General features: G+C 41.0%; 1 protein-coding gene across 1 annotated transcript in view; it reads left to right on the top strand.

Annotated features, from left to right (window-relative positions):
• Positions 1-21,669, top strand: part of LOC144769650 (IgGFc-binding protein-like) — a 573,708-nt gene that overhangs the window by 154,324 nt on the left and 397,715 nt on the right. The window contains exons 3-4 of the mRNA XM_078653825.1: positions 9,285-9,855; positions 20,122-20,720. Coding sequence (XP_078509951.1) covers positions 9,285-9,855; positions 20,122-20,720 — 1,170 coding nt within the window. The remainder of the gene's footprint in view (positions 1-9,284; positions 9,856-20,121; positions 20,721-21,669) is intronic.

Here is a 21,669-nt window from a genome sequence, read left to right as displayed (position 1 = left end):
GGATAGCGTCACTGTGGTGTTTGGGGGTGGGAACTGCCTGCTTCCTGGATGTGATGTCATCACGGTGCTCGGAATGCGTCTTCCCGTTTTCCCGATCGCGCGAGAATGCGACTCGCAATCACGATCGCACGGGATTGCGACTCGCAATCCCGATCGCACGGGATTGCGACTCGCAATCACGATCGCAGGTAGCCGGGAATAGCGATTTTTCTGCGTTTTTAGTTGGTCGCTAACGGCTTTAGCGCCCGCGTGCGAGTCGCTATTTTTTCCCCGAAAAGTACATGAATGCCGTTTTGCGTTTCCTCTATAGCGAGTCGCTATGAATCGCTATTAGGGACACGCAAAACGGCCCGTACATGAATCAGGCTGTAAGACTTTCATTGGGCTTCTAATTGGGAGGACCCACTCTGTGAGCCCGTGGTATGCGAATTTCCTGAGGCCTTTTGCACTGATAACCTGGCTGAGGAATCTCTCACTGGATGCTACTGCACTTGTAACTTTAATGAATTTGCAAGAATTGTGTATGTAGATATTGATTCCTCTACGTTTTTCCTTTTTAGCCCACTGGTAGATTTAGCACAGAGCAGAGAGATAATGTGTAATGTAGATATGCAGTGACAAAGTCAAAATTCACAAACTGAGTTAGAATAATAGAGTAAAATATTGTAAACAAAGTGATGCAAACACGACAATCCTCCAAAGAGAGGAACTGCAGATGCGATATTTTAAAGTTTTAAGTAGAAATAGCCCCAAAAAACACAAAGCAAGAAGCACTCCTAATGGTCACAGTAAACTTAGGCATAGGCTTCTTCTGGTTAAATCTTTCAAGTCCCAACTAAACATAGGAGTACACATCCAGGGTGAGGTACTTAAAGCCTTACAGGGTGTTAGGCAGAGGTCTACTTCTGCCCAGTTGTTAGCTAGGTGCTACAGAAAAAAGGCCTCTTGCAGCTTGGTATGGCCCTGTAGCTTATACAGAAGGTCAGCCAACTGACCTATTGGGTCCACTTGTATGTCCTGGGAATAAGAGAGAGCAGTTTAATTTTTTCAGCACTTCTCTGTGGTCACAGATAGCAAGCCCAGGCATCTTTTGTTGATCCTTATGTCCAGAAAGTGCTCAGAAGTGGGTGCCTGGAGGTGCCACATTTACTCTAGTCCCTCCGCAATCAGTTGCATAATTGTCACCAGGTTCTGACCTACCGACTTCTGCAGTAATTCCTGTCTGCCTTACTGCAAACATGCCCCATATACCATGCTACAGGGCATTTCAAGATGGCAAATGTCTTCATCCTCATCAACCTTGGGCTCTGAGGACTGGGGCTGTCAATTGGTAGTTTATTGTGTTAATCCTAGTGCCTTCTTAATCTCACAATAAATTCCGGTTTGGAGCAGGTGCTGTACACGCAACAAACCCAGAAATAGATATCTGTCAGGACAAAGGCAAAGTCATTCTGCAAGTAGACAATGTATCCACATAAATTGTCATCACATCTATTCTCTCTCTTTAAAGTGTATCTCAAGTGGTACATATAAATCCAGTAGATATGTCAAGAACAATTTAATACTATGCTGTCAAAAGAAGAACTACAGCCACCCCCTTTCAGCTGATCTGAAAGGCGTCATTCATGCCCATTTAGGTTGGCCTGTCAATGACAGTTACCTATTGTGTGGCTCCTGTGAGAAATTTCGCAGATTTTCACAACTATTTAAAGGCTAACCACTGGATGGGAGAAGTTGGAGAGCCATTGCAAATTAGTCTCCTAAAAATGTAGGTAGCAAAAAGGTAACATTCCTACAGTGATTTTTCCTTAATTAATATTTTCTTTTTTTTTTAAACTTCATCATTGAATTGGATTCTTAATAACTAATAAAAATAGCTGTATAATTATTTTTTTTAGCAAGTCGTATTCCTAAAATACAGTATTAGAATTTGATATCCATTGTTTCTTTATAGGCCAGCCAGCCTTCCTACAGTGAAAATAGTATTTGTCTACAAGTCACTGTAAGGAAATGTTAATATTACATTTCCATATGTCCTACATTTAAATGCCATGCGCCCTGCCTGCAAGGCTTTGAGGACTACAAAGGGGCCCACTTAGTGGTGATTTATTAATATTTAAGAGAAAGGTTTTTACCTGTCAAAAGGGTTCATTTTGACAACTTGATATTTTACATTGCTTCAATCAGGCTACATTGGTAGGCCTGAAGCCATGTTTCCACGGTGACTGCAGTATATAGCACAATATGTACTACAATTCACTTTTATTTTCCATGGCATGTGTAAACGTTTTACACAGTATAATAGGGATGTATAGATAAGTTAAAAGTTCAAATTAGGATTAAGTCAAGTTTAACTATGTTTAAAGGGAGTACACATGCACTTTGCTACTGGTAAATCAGTAAATTATAGGATACAGTAAAAGGCACAAAATCCAAGGTGTTCATGCACAAAATACAGTTTCCCTAAACAACCAATCAGCTTAACTGCCCCTACAGATACTGTCTTTCAGATTTCACCACCAGCTGTGCGATGTATAATGTAATATGTGAAATGTGTCCATCCACCAACAAATAAATTGTGTAAATTGTGTAAAGCCACACACGTGGATCATAATTGAATGATTGAGCTCCAGGAAGCTGTTCTTAATACGTGTTTGATTTGTGAATGTTTAGGGTAACTCCTAAAAAAAATCTAAGCTTGATGCACATAGGGTTTGAGAAAATTGCACGTTATGAATATTGTGCAAAAACCGGTAACTCTATAGTTTGCGTGGAAAGCATACATTAGGTGCCCCAATATGTATACATTAAAAGGAAGATACCTACTCAAGAAGATATTTTCCTTACACTTTCTAAAGACAAGTAGTGAACATTGCTAGCACAAGAGGCTTACCTGACATCTCGCCATCGGGCAGAGCCGTGAGGGGAACGGCGGCAGGCAGCAAGACGCCGGGAGGCAGACCGGACGGACTCCACTCCCCAGCAGCCTCTGGGGCGGCAGCGCGACCGTGACGCGCCAAGAGCGCCCGGAGGCGCCAGTAAAAGGCTGACCCCCCGGGAGCCCAGGGGGGGACACCAGAGGCTTACCTGACATCTCGCCATCGGGCAGAGCCGTGAGGGGAACGGCGGCAGGCAGCAAGACGCCGGGAGGCAGACCGGACGGACTACACTCCCCAGCAGCCTCTGGGGCGGCAGCGCGACCGTGACGCGCCAAGAGCGCCCGGAGGCGCCAGTAAAAGGCTGACCCCCCGGGAGCCCAGGGGGGGACACCAGAGGCTTATCTGACATCTCGCCATCGGGCAGAGCCGTGAGGGGAACGGCGGCAGGCAGCAAGACGCCGGGAGGCAGACCGGACGGACTACACTCCCCAGCAGCCTCTGGGGCGGCAGCGCGACCGTGACGCGCCAAGAGCGCCCGGAGGCGCCAGTAAAAGGCTGACCTCCCCTCTCGCCCCGCGAGAAGCCCGGGACAAGGGCGGGGCCGTCTGTGGCCGTCAGGGGCCAGAGGAGGCCGGGCAGGGCCACCCCCTTTTGGTTCTACCTGTGAGTACTTGTAGGTGAACAATTGTGGAAATAACTCGTTTTATAAACAAATAATCATTTGAGACCTCTGATTAACCCCATAATGTCAGTCCAAACAACTTTACCGGACAACTATTTGTTGAAAGTAGTTTCCAGAATCAATAGTGACAGAAGGAAATCTCTGGGGAAAAGTACTGTTTCAGACCTCCCACTGATTTCATCTGCGGATCCTAATAATGCTGATATTATCGCCAATGAAACATACATTGCAGTGGAGCATGATAATATTGGTGATAATGTTGATTTAACTATGGCTCCAGACAATTCGATAAGGGTGGAAGATGACCCATGTGAGAATCCTGGGGGTACACCCCAGCATTCCGTTAGGGCTACTAAATTCATGCGAGCCTGTAGGAAAACGGTACCTAAGCGGGGTAATCACTCTACTAGAAAGAATAAAAAAGATGCCATACACAAGGAAAGCGCTGAGGAAATAGGGTCATTAGTAAATGACAATTTTGTTTCCATTAAGCCCGATCAAATTGACTTGCTAGTAAGTACTATCAATAGTAAATTTAATATGGTGGTAGAGCCCTTGTTAACCAAAATTGATGATCTGCGGGCGGAAATAGTAAGACTAAGAGCTGTGGTGGACCAGCATGCTGGAAAACTGGAAAAATGTATACTAGATATTAAAATACCAGCGTGCTTAACCTCTGTCTCTACAAAGGATAGGGTGCAGTCACAACCACGACCTATAAACAATGCCCCCCCCCACTAACATCAGGGAACAATTACCTAAAGAGCTACCTGCACCTGTACCTGTACCAACACCTACTATGGCCCAGGAGGTAGGCAGACCTTTAAGGCAACAAATTGCTGGGTCAATAAGCACAACGTTGGATACTTTACAGAATGATGTTAGACCTATATCAGTTCCTAAGAAAGCCCCAGTACCAGGTATTAACTTTACCTGCTGCCTCAGGGGGAACTAACGGGGTACCCATGCGGATTTGTAGGCATCCAGTAGACCTCCCACCCGATTGTGTACCCTACGTTGTGGTCCTAACTAATGTCCCGATCATAACCCAGGTCCCTACTACTCAAGAGTCAGCGGAATCTTTAAAGAATAAAACAATCTCCTGGCTAAACCGCCACTGTGGTTATCCAGTTGGCTACTCTGATCAAATTATCTCTATCAGAAGAGTCAACTGGATTGGTAACACCAAAAAGACATGTGGGGGTGACTGTGTGATTATTAATTTTAAGCACCCGCAACATGTTGCGACTGTTTTGCTTAGAGCAGCCTCAATCACTCAGGCAGAGACAGATGTAGTTGCCAGACCACTGGGCTATTTCTACAATCACCTTAGCAGGCCGCATTCTGTTAATTGTGGAGTGGGGGTTACGAGCAATTTTACTTATCCATCTTTTGTAAATAGATCAGTGTTGTCTAATGTCTGCCCTGGTTTTCAGGACGGTACATTTACCCCGCCGATGCATACAGTGAATCCTGTGACAGGCGGGAATAAATTCATAACACATACCCCCAACCCATTTATAACCTATGGTAGTACCCCTTTGCCTGTTAGTGAGATGATCTATCAAGTCCCTATCCAGAACAGGTATCAGTCATTGAGTTTTTTAGATCAAAATGATTGACATGAGATTGACTTTTCTCGGGGTGATGCAAATTGTATCAATTATGGAGAAGAAATTATGTCTGTAAATGAATTGGACGATAATGTGATTGTAGATTGTATGCTGATAGGGGAGAAGTCTCAAAACCAATGTATAACATAGAGCTTTTTAACAAAGAAAATAACATGCCCATACATAGAGATGAACCGCCTATTGTCAGCCATGAGAGTGATAGTGTAACTTGCTATATTGCCAGCTGGAATATTGCAGGCTTAGTGGCCAAGGAAGATATGCTAGGATGGAAAGATTTTGTGAACTTATTTGATATTCTTTGCCTTCAGGAAACGTGGTGTAAAAACTTTAATGGCATTGATGGTTTTGTATCCTATGAACTTCCTGCATTGGCCTCAACCCATGGTAGAGCTAAAGGAGGGTTGTTGGTGTTGATTTCAGTCAAATTACCTATCCTGGTGAAAAAGTATATAAAAGTGGGGGCTCATTCACAAATTTTATGGCTAACACAAGAAGCGGGTAGAAATATACTTTTGATTAATTTCTACAATAATATATTTGATGGCACTAGATACGTTGCAATTAATGAATTAGACAGGGCATTGAATAATTGTGTTAAAAATTTTAATGGAGTTTTTGAATTTATTTTTGTGGGGTATTTTAATGTCTCAGTATGTCCATTATCATCTCAGAAGTTATGCGGTGTGTACAACCGCTTGGGGGATGCTGATGTTCATTTCCCCCATCACACCTACTGAGAGACCCTGAATAACTTTCTGATTGATTATGATATGGAAATTATGGAAAATGCTACAAACGATGCGGGTGAAAATATACCGACTTTTAAAGGAAAGGGCGCTAACACTATTATTGATTTTATATGCATGTCTTCAACACTTATCCCGTTATGTTCAGTGCCCAAGGTGGTTGATGTTATGTTAAGTGATCATAACTGTTTAACTACCAAAGTAATAATATGGAATAATGTCTGTATACGTGAACAGGGCAGTATTGTTAATATCGAACCCCATAGGCAGAATGGGTATAGGTTGAGGTAGAAGGGAGAAAAAGCGGACATAACATCTGATTCCATCATTTCTAGTTGTCTGATGGAAATCACGGCAATTTTAGAACAGGATGAAACCTCGGCTGCTAGTATTGACCACTTCGATAGAATTAATTCAACCATCAATAAGAAGTTTACCAAAGAGGTTGGGCACAAGAGTAGATATAAAAGAGGATGGTTTGATCATGCTTGCTCTATTGCCCGGAGGGATCTTAAAGAGGCTTTAGCAGTTAAACCAAGAGATAAGGGTCTGGTGATCCAACTTAGGCAGGATTATAATCTGATCCTTAAACGCAGAAAAACTGAATTACAGCAGGAAGCGTGGGACAACGTTACACAAGCAGCAGATTTGAAGAATTGTACTCTGTTTTAGTCTACGGTGAATAGCCCATTCCTAAAAGATGAAAGGGTACCGGAACTCACATCAAATGTGAGTATGGAATCTTGGATCCAACATTTCTCCATTATTTTTGACTCGAGTAATAGACCGGTTTCCAATGGAGAAGGGTGGCCCATCATAGCCTTGAATATCTCTATAGATGAGGTTATGGTTAGCATAAGAGCCAGTAAGGGAGGGAAGGCCCAGGGACCTGATGGCGTACCCATAGACGTGTATAAGACCGCTCCGGAGATTTGGGGCCCATTGTTGGCTAAAACCTTCAATGCAGCTATTTGCTGTAAAATACCGTCTACCTGGGAAGAATCAATAATCGTCCCTATTTATAAGAAAGGTGACCGAGGCGACGGCAAAAATTATCGACCAATATCCTTACTGGACTCATCTGTCAAAATTATGAGTCGGGTCCTTTTAGTAAGACTAGAGGAATGGGCAGAAACTAATGAGATCTTAACTAACTGCCAGTTTGGATTCAGAAAAGGACGTGGCACCATTGAGCAGTGTCTGAATCTAGAGCTCCTGGTAGGGAAATATACACAGGCCAAAAAAGGGTCGCTTTATTTATGTTTTGCTGATCTAAGCAGCGCTTTCAATTTGGTAGACCATGCTATATTATGGACCAAACTGTTAGAAATGGGGGCTCCTGAAGGTATAATATATTTCCTGGCCTGCCTGTATGAAAAGCTCAGCACCAGTGTTCAAATGATCTAATGGGGAGTGTACAACCAAGTTCAGGATCGGGAGGGGAATTAGACAGGGGTGTGTTTTAGCACCCCTGCTTTTTACCCTCTTCATAAATGAGGTAGATTCTGCCCTGCAGACAGTCACGGCGGATGCCCCTAGAGTTAACAATTTAAATATCCCTGTGTTACTCTATGCGGATGACGCCGTGCTACTGTCCAGGACTCCCCTGGGTCTTCAACGTCTGATGGACTGCTTTGTGCAGTTCATCCAAAACAGGAAACTGGTGATTAATAAATCAAAAACATATGTGATGGAGTGTGGGCCTGGACGAGCTAAAACGAAAGGCAAATCCCATTATTTTATTGATGGTGAACTGGTCCAAATAGTTGAAAACTTCTGTTATTTGGGAATTACTTTTTCAAAAAACGGTAGCTGGGATACTGAACACAAAGTTGTTAAAACAAAGATGATTAGGAGTGCTAATGGGGTCTTTGTTTTTGCCAAGAAGTTGGGGAGTAGACGAATTAAAGACATGCTAAAAATCTATCAAGCTAGATGTCTTTCTACAGCCCTTTATGGGGCTGGTGTATGGGGTGTGTCACCAGCGGGGAGCCTTCAGGTGGAGGAGAACAATTTCCTGAAAAGGCTCCTATGTTTACCCAAATCTACCTCCAACACCTTGGTTCATAAGGAATTAGGGATTCAAACACTAAGTGATATGATCATGTTAAGACCCCTATTATTATGGCGCACTATCTGGCTGAGTGATGGCACCTCATTGAACAGAGCTATTATTGAGGATTGCCTTTCCTTAGATCAGCATTTAAAGATCCCTTGGATTAAATACATTTTTGAATGTTCCCAAAAGGTTTTTGGGCTTAATGTGATCAATGATCCATACAGTACCTTGGATATCTCCAAATTAAATATGAAAATAACTTTTCTGAACTATTGCAATGATAGGCAATCTTTGAAGGATTCTAAACTATCCACATGTATACTGTACAATAGCATGAATGATTTTACTGGATTTCATCCGTATTTGTCACATGTAACCAGAGTTTCGCACCAGTTTGTACTGACCAGAATGAGGATGGGAACAGTACATTATCTTGTTGCATGTCCTAATATTAAAATGCGCCCTAATGGACCCTGTGCATGTGATAATAAGACGGAACAGAGCACGAAGCACTTTCTTTTATCATGCGAACTGTATAGTGAACTACGGAAACTCTTCCTAAAGCCGATGTTGAAAAGATTTGGAGTGAGAACAATTACGGACTCTATGAAACTGCTTTTTAATCTACATCACCCGGACATTTGCTTTTTTTACTGCTATATTTTTGCTTAAAGCAATTAGCGCCAGGAAAAGTATGTGTTTTTAACCATTTTAAATATTTATTCCACCCCCCTCAGGATAATATATGTATTATGTGTTTTCTTTTAATGAAATGTTTGTTCTGCAACTGTATGTGCTTTTATGGACATGTTTTTTAATGTTCCGAATAAAGCTTTATGAATTGAATTGAATTGCTAGCACATTGAATAACACATCCGTATGCATACAGTATCAAAGATACTGCGAACATTTTATGCTCGAAAAATTCTACTGTGAATGAAAAGTATACAAAAGTATACTCAAACAGCTAAACCAGGAACTACATAAAATATTGGAAATCAATTAATAGGATCTTACGTGTGATTACACTCATGAAAAAACATACACTGAGACTAAATTGAAGACCTCCGAATGGACAAGTCAGATGATGACGAGCAGGCGTAGTGCTAACATTTAAAACAGAGGTACCAATGAAAGGAGCTAATGACAATAATGTGGTTATAGTATTATTAAATTCACAGAACAGAAAATGGCACTTGAAAATGATAATGTTGGATTGTTATAGAACATGAAGGGCATTTTGATCATGCATATTATGCTAATACCCAGGACTTGCTTTCGTAGGTGAACAATGACAAGTTAAGTCTTCCTGTTATCCTGAATGATGGAAAACTACGGCTTTATCAGTCCGGAGGACTCATCCTCATTCAAACCGATTTCACTCTCAGAGTGTACTATGACTTTAACTCCTTTCTAAAGGTCGAAATCTCAAGCAGCTTCTTTGAAAATATTTGTGGGTTGTGTGGCAACTACAATGGCAACCCCAGTGATGACTTCATGAAGCCCTCAGGGGGGTTGGCTCTGAATCCAGTTGACTTTGGGGCAAGCTGGAAGGTAGAAGATGGCGACCATTTCTGTTGGCACGATTGCAATGGCGTCTGCAAGACCTGCAGTGCAGACCTGGTGAAAAAGTTTGAAGACCAGGGTTTCTGTGGACTTATCACTTTGGCGACTGGACCTTTCAGAGACTGCCATCCTTTAATTGACCCCAAAATCTACATGGACAACTGTGTCTATGATATGTGCATGAACGACGGATTCAAGCAAATTTTATGCGACGCTCTGAAAACATATGCTGATACTTGCCTGAGGAAAAATGTGAAGATCTACGAGTGGCGAACCATAGCAGGATGCCGTGAGTAGAGACCTCTATTTCCTTGTTTTGACTGTAATGTCTGGGCTGCTTTTCAGCAGTAATTAGATAGGCATCTTCAGGACTTTTTTTATGGGAAAAAGGGCATAAGGTAAAGGAATATTTAGGTTAGTGTTTTCCTGGATGACTAAATGTATGTGCACATAAAATGTAGTGTTTCATTCAAGCAAAGGACACAGTAAGAGTAAAGTTACACCTTTACCATACCCATAATATAAATTACCTTTGAGAAGTGCCCCCCGCCCTTAACTACTAACAAAGTTATTGAAAAACCAGAATGAACAGCTATGCAAATTGAGTAAGCTCAATAAAAATAGTGAATAGTATTTTACCCACAAAGCAAGACAAAATTACCTTCTGTTAAAAAGAGTTCTTCATCCTTAGTATGGTCTACAGGTCCACATGCTATAAAAAGATGCAATGTGGAACAGAGGAGAGGATTTGGAAACATTTTTTAATGCTAAAAGGGGAACAGTTGCCAGTAATTCAAGCAGGGGGCAGGTGGACCATCCCCACAAACACACTCACACTTACCCATCTACATCTACAATCTATTAACTGAAATGACTGGAGGTACACGAAGGGTAGAGAAGAAGTAGGTTTATTCATGAGATCAACCCCACAGGCATCAAGGACCAACTCCTTCAGTATTCAAGACCCGTCTCTCTGCCACCTGGATTCTACATTCCAGAATCCAGTAAGCAGGCATGAGACATTAACATATTAAAGGAGAAACACACCATTATTAAGATACAACATATCCCCCTTCCTAAATGATAACAAACAGAAAATGAACAATAAAAAGAGAAACCTAAATAAGTAGAAACTAAAACATACATTTGAAGAAATACCTAAAAAAAACAAAAGAGTCAACACTCATAATCCTTCATCCAAACCGGTTTAGCTTTATGACGAACACATCTCCCCTTTACATCAGCACTGAAGTTTGAAGATTTTGCAGAATCAGATGCTACATTGATACATTTCTGAGCAGTAAGAAATTTGCACTCCAGATCATTGCATTTCGTTACACTCCTTGTATTCCATTTTTTCCCATCATCCAGTTTGACTAAATTTCCCACTGTATAAATAATTTGTTTGGGTTTAGACCATCTGGAAGAACCAGGTTTCCTGTTCTCCATACATCGCGTGCGTACCCAATCACCACAATTATAAGGTTTCAATGATGTTTTTACCCTGACATTATGGTCACGAACATACTTTTCTTGGTACTCTTGCACTTTATCAGAAATTTTTGTGTCATCCTTTACAGTCCCAACATGATTCTTCAACATCCACTTGGGTTTCACTTTGGAACCTGCCTCATGTCCCTTTAAAAGGACAAAAGGAGATACCCCAGTAGCAGTGTGTGGAGTGTTCCTATACGACCATAACATGTTTTTGACAGCATTTCTGCAGTTGTCCCCATTGTTGTTAGCAAGCTGAATACATTCCTTCAGAACTCGGTTAAACCTTTCTACCAAACCATTCTCCCTTGGGTTATAAACCGAAGTAGTGTTATGTTTGATACCCACCATTTTGAGATAATCAGCAAATTCACTTGCTATAAATTGTGGACCATTGTCAGACAGAATCACACTGGGATATCCTTCCCTCCGAAAAATCTCCTCACAAAAATCAATTATATTGGAAGCCTTAATGTCTTTCACAAAAGCCACTTCAGGCCATTTGGAATGAAAATCAACTAAAACAATGGCGTATTTATCTTCAATTCCCTTCACATGGAAAGGACCACAAATGTCCATGGCAACCTTATCCCACGGCTTATCAGGAAAAGATGTTGCAGAAATAGTGGTTTCTTGTGCTTTGTGAGATTTGTCACTACACATACACGCCACACAACTCCTGACACATCTTTCTATGTCTTTGTCCATTCCTATCCACCAAAAATCATTCCTGGCCCTCCTTTTCATGCTGGTAATGCCACTATGCCCTTCATGCATTAAATTTAACATCTTCTCCTTAAGAGAAGAAGGCACTACTAACCTATCACCTCTCCTAAGAATGCCACCAACCATAGATAACTCTCCCCATACCATCTTGTAATCAGCCAAATCTGTCTTATTTAACGAGGATGGATCCACACCTTTTTGCAACTTGTCGATTATCTGCTGCAAAACGTCATCCGTGGCTACAGCTCCTATCCACTCCTGTTCTTTTATAGCATTGTTGCATGAATCCTCAATGTTGGCAACTAACCACTCATCCTTGTCATCATCTACACTAACAGCACCACTATTCAAAGGAAGTCGTGAAAGACAGTCAGCATTGATATTCTTATGACCTGGTACATACTTTATCTTGAAATTGTATCCCTGCAGTCTGTAAGACCATTTTGCAATCCTAGGCGTGGCTTTTGAAGCACCCTTGGTTGTAAAGATATCAATTAAGGGTCTATGATCAGTCCATAACTCAAATGCTGTACCCCAAATAAATGTCTTAAAATGATCTACTCCCCACCAACATGCTAAAGCTTCCTTTTCAATTACAGAATACGAAGGTTCAGCTCCTTTAAGGGTGCGGGAAGCGAAAGCAATTATTCTCTCAACAGCTTCATTGTCTCTTTGCATAAGAACAGCACCCAAACCATACGCACTAGAATCAACCACAATAATCGAAATATGACACGGATCGAACGCCTTCAAAGCCACAGCTTTAGTAATATCTTTTTTGATGTTTTCGAAAGCCAGTTGACACAGAGTAGACCAAATAAATGACACTCCCTTCTTCATCAATAACCTTAACTCATGCACCTTGTCAGCGAAATTAGGCACAAACTTGGAATAATATTCCGCAAGTCCCAAAAAGGACCGAAGTTGCTCTTTATTGATCGGATGCGGAGCTTTCTCTATGGCATCCAATAACTTCAATTTCGGTTTAACTCCTTCATTAGATATAGTGTGACCTAAATAGTCGATTTCTTTTACCCCAAACTTACATTTTTCACCACACACAGTCAATCCAGCATCCTGCAGTTTACTAAGAACACTATGTAAGTTCTTATCATGAGAATCTGAATCATTACCCCAAATCAAAACGTCATCCTGAAAAATTCTTACATGTTCCTCATTTTTTAAGATGTTGCACATAACTCTTTGGAACACTGAAGATGCAGAAGCCAAACCAAACGGCATCCTTAGATACTGAAAGGCACCTTCGGGAGTAATGAAAGATGTTAGATGTTTAGAATCCTCGTGTAATTTAATCTGATGATACGCATTGGACAAATCGATAGAGGAAAAATACATTGCATCCTTTATGCTAGATATCATTTCATTAATGTGTGGCAGAGGATAACGATCAACCCAGATATTGTTGTTTAAATCTCTCAGGTCCACACACATCCTAATTTTTCCATTGGGTTTACGAGCTAAAACTATAGGACTAAGCCAATCAGATGCTTCAATAGGCTCAATCACATTAGCCTCACACAGTCTACTTAACTCATCCTTCAATGGGCCTCGTAAAGCAAATGGCACGTTCCTCACCTTGTGAACAACGGGTTTGTTGTCAGACTTAAGAATGATCCTGTGTTCAAACTTAACTAAACACCCTAGATTTTTGCTAAATAGTTTTGGAAAAACAGATTCCCATTTGGAAAAATGATTTTCCTCAGTCACCAAAACCTGATCTACATAATCTTGGGATAATAGCACTTGATCAGGATGGTTGGGATCTAATATTAAACCCATTTTCTTTGCATCCTTCCACCCCAATAAGGCACGTCCTTGTTCAACTACATATACAGGACTTAAACAGGATCTTCCCTTGAATGACAACCGAGCATCATAATACCCCATCATAGGTAGTTTTACGCCACAATAGGAGACACAAGCGAATAAATTAGAGCTGGTTTACTGCCATTTTCCCACATATATTTATCTATAATGGTATACGGCGAACATGAATCTGCCCACAGAGCCATGTCATCATCATTTATCCTCACAATACACTTGGGAGGTTGATAATCATCAGAGATTTCATAAACAGAATCATCATGTATAACCATTACTTCAATCTCACTATTTGCATTATCATCATCTTCACTTTCATCTTGCAGTTCAATAAAATTCACAGAACGTTTCCAATTACTATTATCGCCAGTGCGGCACCACTTTGCAAAATGACCAATTATTCTTGCATTTGCTACAAGTAATTTTAATAGCAGGACATTTGATGAAGTCAGCAGTATGTTTCTGACTGCCACATCTGAAACAAACTCGCCTGCCAAAATTACTCCTATTTTTTTGAGAAATTTACTTTTGTGTCTTTTTGATCAGATTTAGAATCATTTTTCATTTTGCTGTGGTTTATAACACTGACGCTATTGGATCCCTCACAATCTTTCAGTTGTGAAGAACTTAACTCTTTGACATAATGAGACGTGTTTTCCATTTTTCTAGCGGTGTCTAAAGTTTTCTGTAATGAAGGATTTTTAAGCTCAAGTAAACGCTCTTGAATTTTTATGTTTCTGACTCTATTTATAAATTGGTCTCGAATTATTTCTTCATGTAAGTCCTTGAACTTGCAAGTTATGGCTAACGACCTTAAACAAGCTACATACTGTTGAACATTTTCTCCTTGTAATTGTGCCCTGGAGAAAAATGTATGCCTTTCTACTACAATGCTAGTTTTTTCCCATAATTCTCTTCTAATGCTTTTAAAGCTTCAGAATAAACATCTATAGATGCATCGTTGGAACTAGTTTCACTACTTTCATCTATGGTGTCAACAACAGTGGATACAACACGATTAATTACCGGTAAGGTTTTTAGAACCTTTCTTCCTTCCACACCTAAATTGTGTTTGAGTAGAGCTAATTTTCTAGATGATAAAAACACATCCCCCCTATAGCTTCTAAATAAGTTTCAAACGATTCAGACCAATCCTCCCAATTCATGGAAGGTGAACCAGGATTTTGAAGAAATTTAGGAGGAGCAGTAACAGAAGAGTTGACATCCATTATAAATATCAATGAAAATAAGGTAAGCTGTGAGTAGATAAGAACACTTTAGAATAACAAATAAAATGTCAGGTTTCAAATTTCTTGTGAATTCTTCCTCCAAATGTAGCTAGAGAGATGATAAGCACACTTCAGAATAGCTAATATACATGCAAGGTCTCAGTTTTCTTGTAAACTCTCCCTTCAAATTTGTCCTCTGTGAAAATTGTTAAAATACTGCTTGTTATAAGTTCTTACTCATAGTTTGATGTCCTTACTCGTTGTCGATTTCAATGCCAAAGTGTCAAAAACGAAGTACCGCTTCCACTTCAAGGAAGAAACGGTGTCTCCGCGGTAGGCTGCCTGTTAGCGGTTGCTATGGAGATGAAAGATGGCCGCCGGCGTCAGGATGCGCTGTGACGTATTCTACGTCGGATGCGTGCAAGGAGGAAGGCGCGGGTGAAATAGAGCGCGGTGAGCACAGTGAGCGCGCAGTCTTCGGTGAGCAGCAGTGAGCGCGCAGTCTTTTGAAAGACAACACACCTGAACCGTAAGTAAACCGCTTGAACAGTTGCAGTGACGATACTCACGAATGTACTGTTTTGATGGTTTCACACATGGGCTTCACAGGATCATCACGCAGCAATCACCAACAACAAAACGATAATCAGTCATCAAAGTTGCAACAAAAAAACGAAGTCAACAAAAAATGTTGCTTCATTCAAAGACGACCTTTGTTCAAAACGCGTGGCATTCAAAAGCAGCACACAAATAACATCCAAATGAAAATGGATAGTAGAGTTTACTCAGGAGTCATTTATAATCCAAGAGTACCTTGTTGATGAAATATCAGCCCGGGGGTTGAGGTTTCCGAGAAGAGAAAACATTTTTTTCACAGATGCTTCATAAATGTATCTCCAGATAATCCAATGTAGATTCTTGATCCCATCCTCGTGGCCACTGAAATGACTGGAGGTACACGAAGGGTAGAGAAGAAGTAGGTTTATTCATGAGATCAACCCCACAGGCATCAAGGACCAACTCCTTCAGTATCCAAGACCCGTCTCTCTGCCACCTGGATTCTACATTCCAGAATCCAGTAAGCAGGCATGAGACATTAACATATTAAAGGAGAAACACACCATTATTAAGATACAACATTAACCTATATCAGATCTTGGATATTTTCGGCTTGCAACAATTGGTTGATCTTCCCACACATTCGGCAGGTCACATATTAGACGGCGTCTGTTCCAATTTCCCGGCATTATCCACTCTTAGCCCTATCCCTCAAATTTGGACAGATCATAGTCTGATTCCGTTTAATATCTGCCTTTTACATCAGACAAAAACTCCCAGGGCTAATTATCAGTTGACTACCAATATTAATTGGAAGAAGGATGCAGAAGTTATAAAGGAGAACTATCCACAACAGTTGCAAGCTCCCAGTGCGTCGGGAGATGTGACTCAAGATTCCATAAGTTTCCACTCCTGGATGCATAAAGTTATTACAGAATGTGATCCGCCCAAACTACGCCAATATAAGGGTGCAAGGTCAAAACCGAAAGCCCCCTGGTTCTCACAGACATTGGTAGAAAGTCACCTACTATGTAGAAAAAAGGAACGGAAATGGAGGAAATCCTATGACCACTCAACCAAAATAGCCTATGTCCAACAAAGAAAATCTTATCTTGCCAACATTAAATTGACCAAAAGAAATTATTACACCAAGGCCATTGACGAGGCTCAGCAAAAACAGAAAACGGTCTTCTCCATAGTCAAATCTTTTACGCATCCCAAAGCTCTCCAACCGATAATTCCTCCTTCCGAAGCATTCTGCAATCAAATTGCGGATTTCTTTGAGGAGAAGATCGTGCTCATACAGAGGGATTTTTCTGACCTTTCCTCTCCGCCCCCCTTTAGTCATCTAGGGAGGTCGGACAATACCACTCATATTTTGAGTGCTTTTCATCCAGCCTCCCTTATTCAAACTAGGGAATTCATCTTGGCTTGTAAGTCAGGAGCACCTTCTGATTCGTGCCCTCCCCAGATTCTCCATCAGTTAATTGATATCGTTAATCCCTCGATTAACGCTATTGTAAACGCATCATTGATCTCAGGAGTGGTTCCACGTGAATGGAAAAAAGCAATCGTTAAACCACTAATGAAGAAATGCAATAAACCCACCACAGACTTGTCCAACCTTCGCCCAATATCTCTTCTTCCAGTCCTAGGGAAATTGACAGAGCAGATAGTGTATCAGGAATTAAAGGATTTTGTAGATACCAATAACATCTTACACCCCCAACAGTCAGGCTTACGACCCAGAAACTACAGAAACAGCGCTCATTGAGCTCACTGATTCTGTTAAATTCCTGCAGGACGATGGGAAAAAAGCTGTCTTGATCTTGCTGGACCTCACAGCAGCATTTGACACCATCTCTCATGATATCCTGATCAGCAGACTGATAGGCTTAGGTATAACGGACGTTGCTCTGGCTTGGATAGTGTCCTTCCTGACCAATAGAACTCAAATGGTCTCTTTGGGCCCTTTTCTTTCTAACGAAAAAGGTGTCTCATCTGGAGTCCCGCAGGGGTCAACTTTGAGCCCGTTATTATTTAACATTTATATGGCTCCCCTTCTTGCATTGATAGAGTCATACGGCATATTAGTAACATGATATGCCGACGACACTCAACTTGTGGTCTCATTGGATAAAAATTCCATCAATGCAGAACATAATTTTAAGATCTGTTTGACGGATGTATTCCGCTGGATGGCAAATAATCATCTAAGATGCAATGCTAATAAAACTGAGATTTTACCTTTGGGCAAGGAGGCTTCTTTCTGCCCAAAGGATTGGTGGCCTGAAGATTCCCCTGCTCCGCCTCACTCAGTGGAAACTGCAAGAAATTTAGGAGTCTTATTTGATCAACATGTTAGGAATACTGCAGGAAGCTGTTTTAGTCTTATCAAATCGCTTAAGAAGTTTTTCGACTTCCTGCCTACGGACTCTAGAAAGTCGGTTGCAGTGGCCTTGATATTATCACGACTAGATTATTGTAATGGCTTAATGGCTGGAGTTAAAAAACCTACGTTAAAAAAACTGCAAAACGTGCAACATGCTACAGCAAGATTGGTTCTTAAATCGTCTAGAAGATCTTCTGCCTCTGCTGCTCTCCAGACCCTTCACTGGTTACCCCTACATAAAAGGATTCTGTTTAAGATCTTGCAAATTGCTTTTAGATCCCTCAGTAAGACAGGCCCAAGTTACCTTACGAAACGTTTCATCCGATATGACCCCCTGAGAAGTTTGAGGTCGTCCGGTGGTCATCTAATCAATTTCCCCAGATTTAATCTAAAAACCAAAGGAGGAAAGACCCTTACAGTCCTGGCCTCTAAGGCCTGGAACGCTATGCCCCTCAGCCTTAGACTTCAGGTACAGCAAACTGCTTTCAGGAAGCATTTAAAAACGTGGATTTTTGGTCTGCCAGACGGCTATGTAATGGCCGCCATTTAGACCTTGTTATTTGGTTTGTACACCTGTGTAGCGCCAGGATGCTCCTTTCGGAGCGACAGTTAGCGCTTTAGAAATATTCCATACAAATACAAATACAAATACAAATACAAATACAAATACAAATACATGGGCACTCACTCATACCCAACCATTCACAAGCACACACATACACCCACCATTCACAAGCAAAAACACATGTTCACACCCATTCATAGCACTCACGAACAAATACACGAACATTTATACATACACACATGCATGCATACACCAAACATTAAAAAACGTATTGGGTAAGTCTGTTGATATTGGGGGCAGGAGGGCAGCCTCAGTTTTTCCTAGAGGAATGGGACTGCCGCCTTCGGCCACTGGCTGACCTTGTGGGTATGTCAAGGTAGTGGGATGGGGTCAGTGAAACAGAAGACCCCAAACCCACTCTATGATGGGTCATCACTTATGGACATTCAGCTATCTGTGACATTTCTGCTAGTCATGAGGGGGAAGACCACCAATCTCTATGCCGAGCTAAGGTGGTCACACCCGTAGGGCTGTGAAAATGTGCAGCATGTCTGAAAAAACTGAAGGATTCTGATGTGACTGTGAGGTATCTGAAAACTTGAAAACGTACCAACAGCAAACCCACATGAATTCTAAGAAGTGCACGTTTACTATGGAAATCAATAGACTGCTCATGAAGTGATAGTCAGACAGGAGGAATGAAGAAAAGTGGCCTTAAAAACCCTCTCTATTTCTGGAAGGTTGTTAAAGTTCCTTAGAATGCTAGAGGTTTAGACATAAGCACATTGTTTTAAAATAGTCTGTATCATTGCAGGGTGTGAAGGACAAAAGAAGAGAGGGAGTTCATTACTATAGGCCCCTAAGGCCTTCAGAAACTAAGGGCTTTTATAAATTCAGGATTGTAATGCACGCACATCTTGTTATTGAATAACCAATTGGTAGATCCTACCCTCTAGAAAATGTGGAACTAATAAGTGGAGTGAGAATGGTAGTGGGAAACCCAGGGGATAGCCTATCGAGGCCAATATTGGAAAACTTGATCGAAGTCCATAATATCTATTGGTAGAAATTTCTTTGGCATCTTTCATTTATGGTCATGTGGACCAAGCCTCAACATTTTTTCCATCTGGAAGTAGCATCAAGACTAAGCATTGCATATGGGGGATGTGAGGCCAGGTCTCAATGGGTAGAAGTTCCTATTTGTTTTATTTTTCTCGGGACTGCATGGTCGCCTGAGGCAGCTCCATGGTTTTCAAGTTACTAGGACGACCATCACCATCAATAAATCAGTGGGGCTTATTTAGAGTTTGTTGGAAAAGACACTGAATCACAAATGTGGTGGCTGTCTGGTCACCATATTGCAAATGTACTATAGACTATGGCACTTGTATTATGGTGGATGAGACATCTACCACATTTGTCTGGGTTATCCTGTCCATGGAACTCTAAAAAGGTCCCATAGTTCGTTAGATAGTGTCTACGTATGGAGACTTGTGTCACATATGGTGTTTAAAGTAAATTTTATGGAGGCGAACTGATACGCAATAATGCAGATGTAATGTATGCATGTATGGCAGCTCTGATTGTACAACCTGTAATATGCATATTTGAATGTGGTTTGCACCAGAGATATATCTAAGCATTCTTTCACAAAAACTTTGTTCATATGTTTACATGTATTGGAAATGTACTATCTTGATGCAGTTAAGATGCTGACATGCCCCTTTCCTTCTTCCTGAATGTTTTCAGCTGTCCAGTGCCCCGTAAACAGTCAGTTTGTACCGTGCGGCAGTGGATGCCCTGCCACCTGCAATGATGCTGCCCTTCCTGCTACATGTTCAGAGCCTTGTGTGGACTCCTGCCAGTGTAATCCAGGCTTTGTGCTGAAGGATGGCAAGTGCATTGCCAAGAACACCTGCGGCTGTGTCTTTGAAGGGCGCCAATATTCCCCAGGTCAGAAGTTCTGGGGCAATGATAAGTGTACGAAACTGTGTACATGCAATCCACAGACCAACATAGTGGAATGCAAAGACACAAATTGCAAATCAACCGAAAAATGTGATGTGGTCAAAGGCATCCGGAACTGCTATCCCTTAAGTTATGGCACCTGCACAGCCTCTGGTGACCCACACTGTGTTACCTTTGATGGTGTGCGATACAACTTTATGGGTACTTGTGTCTACCAGCTTGCAGGACTGTGTAAGAAGAGCGATGATTTGGTGGATTTTTTGGTTTATATCAAGAATGATAACCGAGGCAGCAAAGTTGTATCATACGCATCCCTTGTAGAAGTTATTGTTTATAACTTTGATATCATCATCAGCAAGGAATATCCAAACAAGGTCATGGTATGTATATACAAACTTACGAGGCTTTTCATAATAGAGTTTTGAAAAAAATCACTTTATCATTTATCATTAAGCATGCTATGATTACATTTCCAGTTCGATTAAACGGTGGAGGTATTCCTTTCTATTTCATTATACAGAAATAATGGACCCAAATGAGGAAAGACCTCTAAGAACTTTTTCCGGAGGCATTTATACTCACTTTATAAGTTGTCTTATAATTTGATATTTAATAAAAATGTGAACAGAAAAATGCGCAATTATGAAAGACTTATATATCATGTGACTCGCCCATAACTGACATTTTCGAAAGACAGTAGTCTGATTCATAAATAGTTTTGCTAACTAGGATATCTCGGATGGTAAGTGTTATGTTCTGATTTGTCTAACTGCATAATCACAAATTTCACTTACGAAATATCTGCTAGTGCAATGACATGTTCTGCTTCACTGCAGGACAGGATTGCGAAAGGAATGTAACAGAGAATGGTTCTTCAATGTGTAGTGAAAAGTCACCAAAGCATACCTTTCAGGGTACAAGTATTCTGCATATTCTAGAATCATATACTTTTCCGCACCTGTAATAGGGATAAGAAAGGGATGGGCCCTCCACCATGTTCCATGAGGTAATAGGGAGAGGTGGGTCTCCATATGGAGGGAATAAAATCCTACATATTTTACAAATGAAAATGTCGATTTTCACCTAATGGACATTGTGGAGAACTAAATGTTGCAAAGCAAGAGACATTTTGGAAATCTATGCTGAGCCCAAAAAAACATTTAAATCCATCCAAAATAGGAGAGTAACCATCCTGGAGAAGAAATTGGACTTTCGTCGATACATTCTTCCTTCTATCTGATAAGATAGAAGGAAAGCAAAGTGAGAGCTAGCATTCTATATAGTCATTTTTTAACAAGAAGACATACACCCAAACAATTATCACTGCAA

This window comes from Lissotriton helveticus, chromosome 7, assembly GCF_964261635.1.
Source record: "Lissotriton helveticus chromosome 7, aLisHel1.1, whole genome shotgun sequence".
NCBI lineage: Eukaryota > Metazoa > Chordata > Amphibia > Caudata > Salamandridae > Lissotriton > Lissotriton helveticus.
This window is presented reverse-complemented; position numbering and strand designations above follow the sequence as displayed.